Here is a 12,261-nt window from a genome sequence, read left to right as displayed (position 1 = left end):
GCTTTCTCTTTAACTACAACGACGCATCTCTTCTCGGGAGGCTGTTGAACCCCACGATGCCCTCCGATACCGGTATTGCGTGTGTCCGGTAGGGTGCCGACGGCGGTACGCGATACATAGTCACACGCCGCCCAATGATGCCCATGTTGCCGTCCCGGTCTCGCCCCACGTGTAAGTGTACCGGCTCCAGCAGCCGGTGCAGGACGGACCCGCACGGCGAGGTAGTGGACACCTGGGTCTCGTCAAACTGAACGTCTCCAAAATCACTGTGCATGAGTTTCAGTCCACGAAAGCTCCTCACAATATAGCGGACACGCAGACGAAGACCTACTGGATATTCAAGAGCCAAGGCAAGCTTCTGCCAGTCGGCAGTGTTTCCAACGGTGAAAAGCGGACATGCGTCGCTACCTGGCAGTCGTGGTCGGTGTCATTGAAAAAGGCAATACTGCCCGATAGCGCCCTCACATCACCGGGGCTTGTTGCCAGCGATGCAGTCGGCGAAGAGGTTGCGGATGAGGCTGTGGGAAAAGGCAAGGCTGGCGGGCTCATGATTGCAAGGGCACCAAAACGGTGGGCATACGATGACGCAGGAGATTCGTCGCCACACATTGTGATGAGCGTGTCGTTCGTCTGATGCCTTTATTTTGGTCGTTTGGTGGATGAGGAGGGCAGGGCAGATAGAACAGAAGATAATTTCGAAGGCCGATGTTGGCAGGCTGTAAGGTTTCGACATCCGAGCAAACAGGCGCCGGCTGTACTCTTCGCAGAATCGAATACGGCGCTTTGCCAATTTCTTTCCTGTACTGGCCCTGCCATCGCTGTCGTTGCCAATTTCTAAGCATATATGACCGGCCAGAGATAGTTTGAGCAAGTTTGCGAGAGAAAACTGGTACATGCAGCAGCACCAGAAGCACTAATAAATGCAAGTCACATGGGCGCCCTAGTTGCTGACCAAAGAGGTTCATCCAGTCTCTGCACCTACAACGTCGCGATGACCATTAAAATATATGCAGATAAAGCCGGAAGGGCCTCGTGGCTATTCATGGCCCATGAAGGAATGAAATTTCGTCGAAGATAGCGTGCCCTGAGGCATACGCTTGGTAGTGATGGCACTGTGGCTGTTCGCGCAACACTGTTTCCCCTCGTCATTTCTATTGCCCATCTCTTCTTCCTCTCTCGTGATATCTCCTCTTTTCTCCCAGCTCTTTCCCTTATCTTCCCATCCAGATCTCTTCATATTGAACTACAGTTCTTCTGCTTTGGGAATTTGCCCTACCGTAATCCCTCTATCGTATCCTTCTATCTCTGTCTATCCAGACCAGTGCACCATCATTTCTACCATTTTTCACCACGAAAACCATGTCTGCCAAAATCTACTCGCTGCCGGCCCTACCGTACGCCTACAATGTGAGCACGGGTGTCCACGAGGACCTTCCCCCCCCCCCTTAGTCTTTGTTGCCTTGCCGCCATGTCGGGGCTCGTTTTGCCAGAAGCATTGTGTACTGACCGTCCATGGTCTCTCACCATTTCCTAGGCGCTTGAGCCCAATATCTCTGCCCAAATCATGGAACTGCACCACAAACGCCACCACCAGGCCTATGTTGACAACCTTAACAAGGCGCTGCAGTCACTAACCGTAGCCATCGCGACGGGGGATGCCGCCACGCAGGTGTCCCTCCAGGAGGCTATCCGATTCAACGGCGGCGGTCATATCAACCACTCGCTGTTCTGGCGGAACCTTGCTCCGGCCGGTAGACCCGAGTCGGATCCTTCGGGCGCTGCCGCCCCGACTCTGGTCCAGGATATCAACCAGACATGGGGCAGCGTTGATAACTTCAAGAAGTTCTTTTCGGCTGCGCTGCTGGGCATCAAAAGCAGCGGCTGGGGATGGCTAGTGCTGGAGCCAGCCACAGGCTTGCACATCGTGACAACCAAGGACCAGGACTCGCCGGTCGGCGGCGAGATTCCCATCCTGAGCGTCGACATGTGGGAGCACGCCTACTACCTGCAGTACCTGAATGGTAAGGCGGCCTATGTCGAAAACATCTGGAAGGTCATCAACTGGCAGACAGCAGAGGAACGGTATCTGCGCGGACCGCCGGACGCGGCCAAGATAATTGCTGAAGCTGTTTGACTGTCGGCTGCGTCAGCAAGGGAGCCACCCCAGGCTACCGCGCCGCATCTTTGAGCTTACTTGTTGTAATTGCTGTTGTGGCGTAGTGAGACGAAAAGGACAGGAGAAGAAGAGAATGGGGAATGGAATGGGAGTCAAGAGCGTAAAGTTAACAGAAAATTCGAAGGGGCAAAGATACAATTGTATGTCATATCCCCCACGTACCATAAATAGAACCAGTATATGTCTCGTCTGAAATGCAAAGGAAACAAAACAATACAAATATGGTTCGATCACATAAGCACACTGCTACGAACGGCTCTATCCCGATCACCTGTGTCTCTCCTTTGTGCACCCTGCGTTGCATAATATTTCGTCTCTTTTTAGACTTCTGTAGCATGGCTTTCCAGTAAGATGACAGCGCTATACTCCATGAAATATGGCGAGTTCACCAGTGTCTAGTTTGGTTTGTGCTCAAGCGCTGATATAATAGCACGACAAGACGTCGACATTGACATCGCGAGAAAAAGGGTGGAAATAAATGTAGACTCCCGTGACTGGCACGGTTTTTGTTTGCATTTATAAAAGCACCTGGCATGCATCTTTTGCCGAGTACTTTCTTGTCTATCTTGCCGTTGTCGCTTAAGGATGAAATGAGAGAGCCGCAACAACTAACAGACTACAAAACGTACCCCTTTCACTTGAAAACGTCTTGCAACTTGTGTATTTGTGGAAACGAACGTTATTCCCACTTCCCGACGTTCCGTGTAACTATACCAGAGCTTTCACCTTTACGAGGTCTTATATGGTTATTTATATTAGATACGTCTTGAACATTTGTTTCAATTTTACAGTTATTTCGGCCCTTTCGCACAGGTATTATCTACAGAACCGAGACATTTCTTGTGTTCAAGCAGTGACGAGAGAAATGCAATCAGAAGTCTTTAATAATTACGAGGAAATATGCAACTATAAAAACAAAAGAGAATCTAAAATGTGCCGAAAGAAACAGAATATAGTGAAAGGTAAGAAGGTCCAGGGACATCACAGATTTTTTAAGCACAAATTTTAGTGGCATGCAAATACGCTGCCATAGGACACCCCCTTGCCTTATGCCAAAACGCTCGGAACATGTTGTGTCTCGGTACGGTATTGCACGTAGCACGGCACTCCCGATGTTCTCAGCTCACCCGTTCAGCTGGTCCCTCACCTCAAGCATGCTTCTCCCGCCTCACCTCGTGTTGTTCATATTTGCCTAACACTATTCTGTACAACCCCTTTTGGGTGGTAAAGTCGCTGTCCTTGACCGCTACTGGACTCACTAATTTCACGTTGTGTCATGTTGACTGTTAAATGCCACGTCAATGTCGAAAGTAACTCCAGACAGGCAGACAAACAGACACATATTGTGGACAGACTGAAAAACAAACGGATATCCGAACAACGTGAACTACCAAAGACTTACGTAGTACGGTAGCTACATGGGCCTATCTCGTCGGGACCACCCTCGGTTTCTTCCGCCTGCGAGGCAATCCTAGAAACGGTTTAAGCTAGGCTGCTTAGGCTACCAACCCTGGTTATGAATGTTAAACCACAAAACCAATAGAGTCTCGGAGCTTCACAAGCTATATTCAACAGATAAGTCATCCTAGTGCAACAGCAGCAAGCCATCGGTTTGCTTCGTCGGTCGTGCGATGCTGTGTTTATGCCAGTCATTGTGCTCCATATCAAACCTCACTCCTGTTTTGTGACGTTTTCATATCTGCCCAAAGCCTAACTATCTAATTCTCAAAAAAATCTAATCTTTGGGACTCCCTGCTTGCATTTTCTGGTGGTTGCGTCAGGGAAATGTCTTCGGGTGACATCTTCTATCATCAGTCGACGGGAAATACAAACTGGATACGGTGATGGATCACATCCGTTATGTGCAATTTTATTTATATGCTGCCACGTATATTCTGTCCGGAACAGCACCAGCGCGCCGAATGTCTCGCTCGTCCACCTTGCTTTTGTTTCACCACTCCTTACTTCCCCAGTCTCTACAAATCCGTGGAGGCCAGGGCATTAGAATACGCTAGAAAGTACAGGGTCTAGGTCGTAGCCCAATCTTGATCACATCCGTCAAAATGTCGTGATTTGTAACACACTTAGCAGGTGCATGGCTCTTCTGGTCTTGTTGTCTCCTTTTCGCTTCGTTTACGGCCCCAGGCAGTGTAATATATAAGATCTACTGCAAGGGTACTTTAGTTCTTGTCCCTGGTTTTAGACCACATATACAACGTTTGATTACTGTCGACGGCTTTTGTATTTCATTACTTGTTTAAAACTTCCACCTTCATTCGTATCTGGGAGCTTTGATTTAGCAGTTTGATGTCGTATAAAATTATAGGAAACTTGAGCACTAATTTTCGCCATCCCAGAATTTGCAGGTCGTATGTTTGTTCAGCATTTGATTTATCCCACATCCTGTACTTGACATCACCTTTGGACGTGGTATGGCCGGGCAGCTAGTTCGCGACGGCATGAGGTCAAAAACAGAAACAGGGAAGAATAAAAAGTGCCAACTAAACAATTAAAATCCTCCAGAAAGACGAGGTGTTGGTGTTGAAAGGTAGGAGAAACAAAACAAGGAGCCAAACGACAACATACTAACGCTAATGACCTGTGAGATGTAAAGTGGCCCGTACGACGCAAAGTCAAAATTTTGGGTTCTGATCCAATACTCCGTTTAATATGTCTAGAGGCAAGCATATTGCAATTTCCGGATCCAAGGCATATCCTAGGAATATGAGCAAAGAGCACATCACACAGTGAAAAGCTCGCACGAGTGGATGGGTTCGTGCCACGTTAGCCATGCCAGGCATGCCAAAGGAACGCTGCAGGAACCCGTGCACATGAGGCGTACATGTATCGAGAAATGGTAGGAGGATTGTGACTGAAAAGAAACAGATGCGGAAGGATTAAAGGGAAACCAGTGCCTCATGTGGGTTACAATCTATAGCTTTCGTGAAAGATGACCATTGTTAAGACAGACCGTCAAGCCAGAAAGACAGCTATCAAGGGGTACCATCGGGGAGCAATCTACTTGGCAGGCGGCGGTCATCTTCGGAGCAAAATAAACAGGCCATAAGCAGGTATCCGATTCAAACATACCCTTGCGGGTCTCGGAAGGAAGCAACAAGGTGTGCAGAATACATCTTGTCCAAAACCCGACGAAAATAGGTTTCAAAGGATATGAGCAGCCGGAAAGTAAATAGAAGCAGTACGACGTGAGAGGCAGGCCAAAATACCAAGGTAATGAGTATGAATTTCAGACAAAATTTGTTTGGACTTCGTTATAAAAAAGTAAAAATAAAGCACTATCCCTCACTAACACGGAAACACCCAACATGGCATTGTGGCAGCAAAGCAACCAGTTTGGGTGTACAAATACGGCTACCGGGGTCAACGACGAGGGTATTCTCAAGCTGAGCTTTTCTTTTTGTTTTGGCGAGCAAGTGACTAAACGCAATACGAGCCTAGAAGAAAGGGTAAAAGAGAACATAGGAAACAGTGAACAATGCAGAAGACAACCTGAGACCCGTATCAGGAAAATGAAGTCGGTAAAACAGAATAAAATAAAATAAAGCAAAAAGGAGTAAGCCGAGAGCGTGGAGAACAGAGAGACAGCAAAATCCGGACCAAGACAATGCTGGCATAAATTATGATGAATAATTCCCCGACATCAAGGATATTTCCCTCAGCTTCTGGATGCTTTCATCATGTCCAAGAACATATAAGAACGCTGCCAACACATCTCCCCTCAGAACCAGAAGAAGGGAAAATATCTCAAGCAACACTCTTTTCTTCATTTCTCTCTTTTATCACATTTCATTTCCAGTTCCAATCCCAAAATCCTCCTCCATTATTCTTGTTTCTGCGGCACTGCAGAAACGGGAATTCTGGCCGAGCCTCAGTCGTTGCGACTCTTTCCACCTATCTTTCAATTCATCGTTTTTCTCTACGTCCTTTAAGCATAGATTTCATTATCGACGTTCATCGACATATCGCCTATCCGGTCCTCTTATATTTACCCCTTTTATTGTTCCCTTTCTGGTCCTTTCGGTGTAGAACACATCCGTCTCTTTAGTCTCTCCTCCAACCTAGACGCCGACTTCACTCTCCCTGTCAACCACATGTGGTTGTCCCTCATCATGATCAAGAAACTAGCCCTGCTAGGCCTAGGGTAAGCTCAATTTCACCGCTTCAATCATTTTGCCTCAGTCTGGCTGCTTTAGCGTCCGGCTCAGGTCATAACAGGTCCCTGTTAATCGTCCAAATTACTACATATTGACATTTACCAGAAGCGCCCTCGCTGCCGCCCTCCCCAGTGTCAACAACGATAACGACGTCAAACGCAACTATGGCTATGGCTACGGCTTCCCAGCTATCACCGAGACGGAAACCGTAACTCTCTATGACCTGTGCTCTGACACAGTCAGCTACACGACAGATGTTAGCACGGAGACGTACGTCAAAACGTATACAGAGACATACACGGAAACTGAGACTCAGACGATCAGTGTCACTATCAGAGACTCTTTCAGCTGCACGCCCTGCACGTCCGAGAAATATCCCGAGAGCACGACCAGTGCCACAACCGGCATCTCCACCATCACCAGCTCGTCCTCTTCAGCTCCGGCCTCGTCCCACTTCACCTGGTCTGAGTCGACGGATGCTGTCTCCGGCCCAAGCAGCGTCTTCGGCACGAGCATCTGGAGCAGTAGAATCGCTAGTAGCAGCATTTCACCCAAAACTGGCTACAATGTCTCCTTCCCCACGGCGTCCTATTCGACTACGCCGTACTCGCGTCCCTTCAACACTACTTTTTCCACGCTGCTCACCAGCGCCTCGTCGACTGCCGCCATTTCCGGCCGGAGTATGAGTAGCGGTAGAAGTCCTGCCGTCACCTCCAGCTCTGTTAACAGCTACAGCTCGACCGTATATTCGCACTCATCCCCGTCATGGGGTACTTCGTCCATGGCAGTCGTGGCTGTTTCTAACAGCAGCAGCAGCAGCGGTAGTCCCAGAAACAGCACCACTTCCAGCAGCTACATATCGACCGTGTACTCGCATTCGTCTTCTCCGTCGTTCAGTACGAAGTCTACTGGAGCGGTCTTCGGCTCCAGCAGCACTGGAAGTACCGGCTCCCCCAGCAACTATACGTCGGCCGTGTACTCGTACTCTTCTCTGCCTTCGGTTAGCACCGAATCCACTGGTGCCGTGAATGGAAGTAGCAGCTCCACGACTGGCAGCAGACCACCTTCCAGCCATACAACAGTGTACTCTCACTCATCGCTGTGGTCTGTTAGTGAATCCACCCCTTCCGTGACTAGTACCACAAGCAGCAGCATCGAATCCAGCGCAGGCTCTGCTAGCAGTCACACATCTGCCGTGTATTCCCAGTCGCCGGACTCGTCGTTGGGCGCATCAACTGCTACAGTAACCGGTCCGAGCAGGAGCGGAAGTAGCAGTAGCAGCGTCGACTCAACCACCTACCTGACCGTCGAATCCTCAATGACAGTCACCATTACCAAGTCGCTCCAGACATCGACGAGCAGCCTGTCTTCTTCTAGAGATCGCGCAGGTTCTGGCTCCCTGACTGGGTCGCTGTCCGCTTCTACCTCTAACACCCGGTCTACCTCCGCCACCGCCTCCACTTCTGCTTCTATTTGTGCGTCGGGCTCTTTACCTAGTTCGTTTCCTTTATCGGCGTCTGTACCTGCTTCGCTGTCCGCTTCTGCTTCAGCGTCGCTGTCTGCTCCTCTCAGTGGCACCCTCTCCAGTCTCGGATATCCCACTGGCTCCGCCTCTCTTTCAATGTCTGCCTCTGCCTCAGCTTCTACCTCTCTGGGCACCTCTCGCAGTATTCTGGCATCTATTTCGACGTCTTATTCAGTACATCTCTCTGTTTCCCCGTCTGGCTCCTCCACTTCGGCTTCCGACTCTCGTACCGGCTACACAACGCGCTCCACCCCCGTCAGCGAGTCTGCATCCGCTTCCTTAAGTACATCCGCCTCAACCAGTCCCAGCCCCAGTTCCAATATCAGCGCCAGCACCAGCTTCAGTACAAGTACCAAAGTTGACGCTGTTTCTGGAGCCAGCTCTTCCTACGGCGGTATGACCTACACGATCCTGTCGACTGCATCCTCGTGGGCCTCCGTGTCTAGCAGCTTCGGTTTCGGCGACACTACGACGAGCACGTTAAGTGCCGTCGGCGCCACTACTAGTTCAGTGAGCCTTGCCCTGCCTATCTCCAGCACCGGCATACTACAGGAATCTCCCAAGTTGTCGTCACAAACTGTGCCACCCACATCCTTCCCGGTTAGCTATGGCGATGGTGGCGACAGCGAGACCTCGACCGCTGCAGAGGCCGTGGCTGCCACCTCGTCCTCTAGTTTCACTTCTAAAGCCTCCACCACCACGAGGGGCTGGCCAGGCGATTACGAGTATGGCGTGCCACCCGTCGAAACCACACTGGCAGAGAAGCATACAGAAACTGCCAGCGGCGCCCGTTCCTACTGGGGCTGGAGCGGCGGTTCGAATCGTGTTGAGATTAATAGACCCCAGCGTAAGGAAGGCGAGTTGTCGCGTGGTAACAGCAAGAACAATCACAATGGCGACAACCACGGGCCCGGCCAAGGTGGCCACGCCGTCTGGAAAGGCCGCTTCCATATGTAGGATGGAACTGACAATAGCGCATGGGCGTTCCATTACTTATCGTCAAAAGCACAAGTTTAAGACGTGCCGGATGATAAGCTAATCTTATGGCTGGGACTTCTTGTTTAATTTGTGTCCCCCACTCTTGCTGTTCTCGAATTGCCCCTTTTCTTTATCTCTCTTTACTACTTCTCTTTCTACACTCTCCTTCAGATCTTTAGTTTTCTTTTGTTTTCTTTAATTGAGTCTTTTATAAACAAACAAGGCTGTCAGGACTTGGTAACGCCGTTATGTAAGACACAAGGACAGTCATACTAGGTGGGAAATATTTGTCTCGAACCTGTGTATTCAAAGAGAAGAGAGAAACTCTCGTCGCAGTTGCTATGCCATCATCCCCGTGTCGGTTGTCTATTGTTGCCACGTAATGCTTTATGGCCATTAAACATCAACAAGACGAGAACTAAGGGATCCCTATGACCCCTGGGATTGTTAAGGCGTGTATTACAATCTAGAAGATTCACGAGATGTCGCGATTGGATTGCATGGTTGCCCAGTACGGTTAAAGTGCCAAGCCTTTAGATGGTTCAATGTCAAGCGATGCCAAGACCGCGGGCTGTCGTAGCATCACGCATGCAGTCTGGCGGGGAGGATGTAGTTTGCAGTACTTATTGGTGGCTTACCCCTTAACGCAAGGCTGAAAATGTTGACCACAAACGACACGAGGAATTTTCGCTCTCACAAAGCAACTACATAATAAGACTAAAACAGATACCGGCCCGGAACTTTGGTCGGAGTCTTGCTACAAGTTTGTACAGAGATTTGTTTGCCCACACGTACAAAGAAACGCACAGCCTTCCTTTGTTGCTCATGGCGCAAACTATCCTTGAGACGATATGGAGCGAAATCTACGACCTGTGGGATGCGGTCTTGGGTGGCGTTGGCGCACTGTTCACAAAGGTACGGGCGCGCATATCCGAGAGATAAAATAAAAAAGAAAGAGAGGCCGGCAGTGGAGAAGGGGGGAGGACGATGCCACATGGAATGGAATGAATGATATCTACGATGCCAGTGGCCGAAATGGGCGTGAGAGGTATTATGAGCTGACAGGGTTAGAAAACGGGCCGCCATCACCAAGGGGAGGGACCCAGGCAGCAAAACCGCCATGACCATCTAGGGCACCTCCAAAGTAATGAGACCAACGAAAGCCACGAAAGCCTTGACAATCACGATCGCCATGATGATCATGAAGACTGTGAGGACCACGAGTATCAAGAGCGCCGCAAACGCCCTGAACACCGCGAACACCTCGAACAACGCGAATATCGTGAACAAAACGATCATGGCGACCCGCAGCGACACCACCGCCATTACGAGCACGAGCACGGGCGCCGACACGAATATGAGCGTGGGCAGGGACACCAAATCAGGACCAGCCACGATCATGGCCGAAGGTCTAGTGACCGACACGATGACGCCCGCATTAGCAAAGAGCGACGACGGTACGACAAATAAGTATGGTGGCAATACTGCGATGTAAACCCATAAGTTACGCCCTTGGGTCGTGGTTCCAGCTGGCTCAGCTTCCAATTTTCGATTCATATCTGCGGTTGAAGAATGATAAAAATCTGGGTATCTGGGCATCTGGGCATCTGGGCATCTGGGCGTCTTGGGTGGCTGGACTGATAGGCCATTTGGAGTACTCCGTGTAGTGGACTGAGTCTTAGACGCGCATCTCTAGATCCCTTATCAAAAAGAAAGCGCGGCCGTCAGACTACATCTCGCTGTACCACTGCCTAGCGGGAAATGGCATACTCCATAAAGTACTTAGTGATAACTCCATACAACAAAAGGACATATTAATGGTTGCTTGGTATGGTAGACCAGATCATAAGGTTCATTACCGAGCAGGCTCGGGTATGGGTACCAGCTGAGGCGAACAATTGGAATGTTGCATGTTTCTGCTGGGATAAAGACACAGGCTTGCAGGCTTGGTGTGGCCAGTGACTGCCAGCATACGGAACCTAGGTTCTACCCAAGACCAGTAACGGCTACAGCTGCTGAGACAAGGCCATGAAATCATGACCGATACTACTCGACACCGAGCAAATTGCATGAGGCACAGAGAGAACAATAATGAGGCTGTAATGGTATTGCAACGGCTGTAGCACCCATCTGGAGTGCCTACGACTGACAACATGTTACTGCGAGCTTTCTTGGTTTATTACACAATCTCATCATCTATACCAATATTCGCCATTCGTTCCTTTATTATGTTGCAGTACTTAACAAGTCTTGGGCATTTGCTCGGCGAGTCCTTAGCAAAGATCGCCAAGAGCCTGTGCTAATCTCCCGTTCGGCTTTCTACAATTACTAGGGAAAAAAAGCCCGAAAGTCAAAGCAATACTGAGACGACGGAGGGGCTGAGTACTCTTTGAGTGTAACGCGCGGTCATATTCTGTTTAGTTGTCACGGCTAGGAAAATGTTCTTTAACAGGGGAAGAGCATCGAGGGAATAGCGATCATCGCATCCATTTGAGAAACTTTATCCGGCGTCGTGAGTAAACAAACGGTTTTAGTCGAAGACAAATAATCACGGATAACAGCGATGCCAAAATAGTCTTTAAATAGAACAATGGAGAAAACCCGGCTCATTCCACGGAGTACATCCAGTTTCGTTGCCTGGTCTGCATAGGCTGCATATACTGACGTACTCCACATCCTTTCACCTATGTTCTATTGTATCCTACAATACGATGCGGAGCACGGAGTACAACATAGGGGATGAAAAGACGTCGACGGCGTCGAAGACGAACATCACGACACCACATGGCACTCACGTGAACCACGACCTCGTATTTTCTATCCAATTTCCCCTTACCAACGCGGAGTAAGTAGGGAGTTTTTGATTGGTCTACGGAGTACACATATTACAACGAGGTATCCCAGTGTGTGAACACTAATCCACTTAAATTCCTTTTCTGCCTCAGGGAAAACCGTCAACGGCCTCTTACTTTAGACGCACGCCGACAAACTGTAGGGTACGGAACTATCCGCACCACGAGGTCGACATCGTAATACGAAGTATGGAATGGTGACAGGGAGTTTCGAGTACGTACCCTAAGGGGACGGCGAGACGTGTATCGTACTGGGCGACACACCCTTTAGGGAAGGCATGGCCGTAAAGTACTCTTAGGCTTTGGTCCTTTAATTCAGGCGCACGACAGGGCCAGACAATGTATCGTGCCAGGTTCACTGACATGGGGGTAAGTAAACGCATGAGGGCTCATCCGAAGGTCTGTTTTGGGGAGCAATTGAATCTCACCTCGTACGGAGTGCATCGTACAGAATGCTTCCTTCAGAATTGGATCAACGAAATCCGAAGTATCTGGCGGTATTAAGACAAAGCGGTTTGTCGAAACCATAATACCCAGGTCTCGTACCTGTTTAAA

The 12,261-nt window shown here is 49.5% G+C and overlaps 4 protein-coding genes across 4 annotated transcripts; all 4 read left to right on the top strand.

Moving 5' to 3' along the window:
* Positions 1-134: 134 nt before the first annotated feature.
* Positions 135-634, top strand: SPSK_08058 (uncharacterized protein; the record flags this gene model as incomplete). The annotated part of the gene is made up of 2 exons (XM_016734708.1): positions 135-171; positions 309-634. 2 exons carry the CDS (start codon positions 135-137, stop codon positions 632-634), a joined length of 363 nt encoding a protein of 120 aa, XP_016590319.1.
* A 725-nt stretch (positions 635-1,359) lies between these two features.
* On the top strand, positions 1,360-2,134 carry SPSK_07908 (superoxide dismutase, Fe-Mn family; the record flags this gene model as incomplete). Its single annotated transcript, XM_016734561.1, has 2 exons — positions 1,360-1,407; positions 1,535-2,134. The coding sequence occupies 2 exons, from the start codon at positions 1,360-1,362 to the stop codon at positions 2,132-2,134; spliced, it is 648 nt and encodes a 215-aa protein (XP_016590318.1).
* Positions 2,135-6,306: 4,172 nt separating this feature from the next.
* Positions 6,307-8,833, top strand: SPSK_07063 (uncharacterized protein; the record flags this gene model as incomplete). Its single annotated transcript, XM_016733733.1, has 2 exons — positions 6,307-6,338; positions 6,457-8,833. The coding sequence occupies 2 exons, from the start codon at positions 6,307-6,309 to the stop codon at positions 8,831-8,833; spliced, it is 2,409 nt and encodes an 802-aa protein (XP_016590317.1).
* A 1,213-nt stretch (positions 8,834-10,046) lies between these two features.
* Positions 10,047-10,349, top strand: SPSK_08172 (uncharacterized protein; the record flags this gene model as incomplete). The annotated part of the gene is made up of 1 exon (XM_016734810.1): positions 10,047-10,349. The coding sequence occupies one exon, from the start codon at positions 10,047-10,049 to the stop codon at positions 10,347-10,349; it is 303 nt and encodes a 100-aa protein (XP_016590316.1).
* Between the last annotated feature and the right edge of the window lie 1,912 nt (positions 10,350-12,261).

Source organism: Sporothrix schenckii (assembly GCF_000961545.1).
Source record: "Sporothrix schenckii 1099-18 chromosome Unknown Cont41, whole genome shotgun sequence".
Taxonomy (NCBI): domain Eukaryota; kingdom Fungi; phylum Ascomycota; class Sordariomycetes; order Ophiostomatales; family Ophiostomataceae; genus Sporothrix; species Sporothrix schenckii.
The sequence above is the reverse complement of the archived record's forward strand: the minus strand, read 5'-3'. Positions and strand labels throughout refer to the sequence as shown.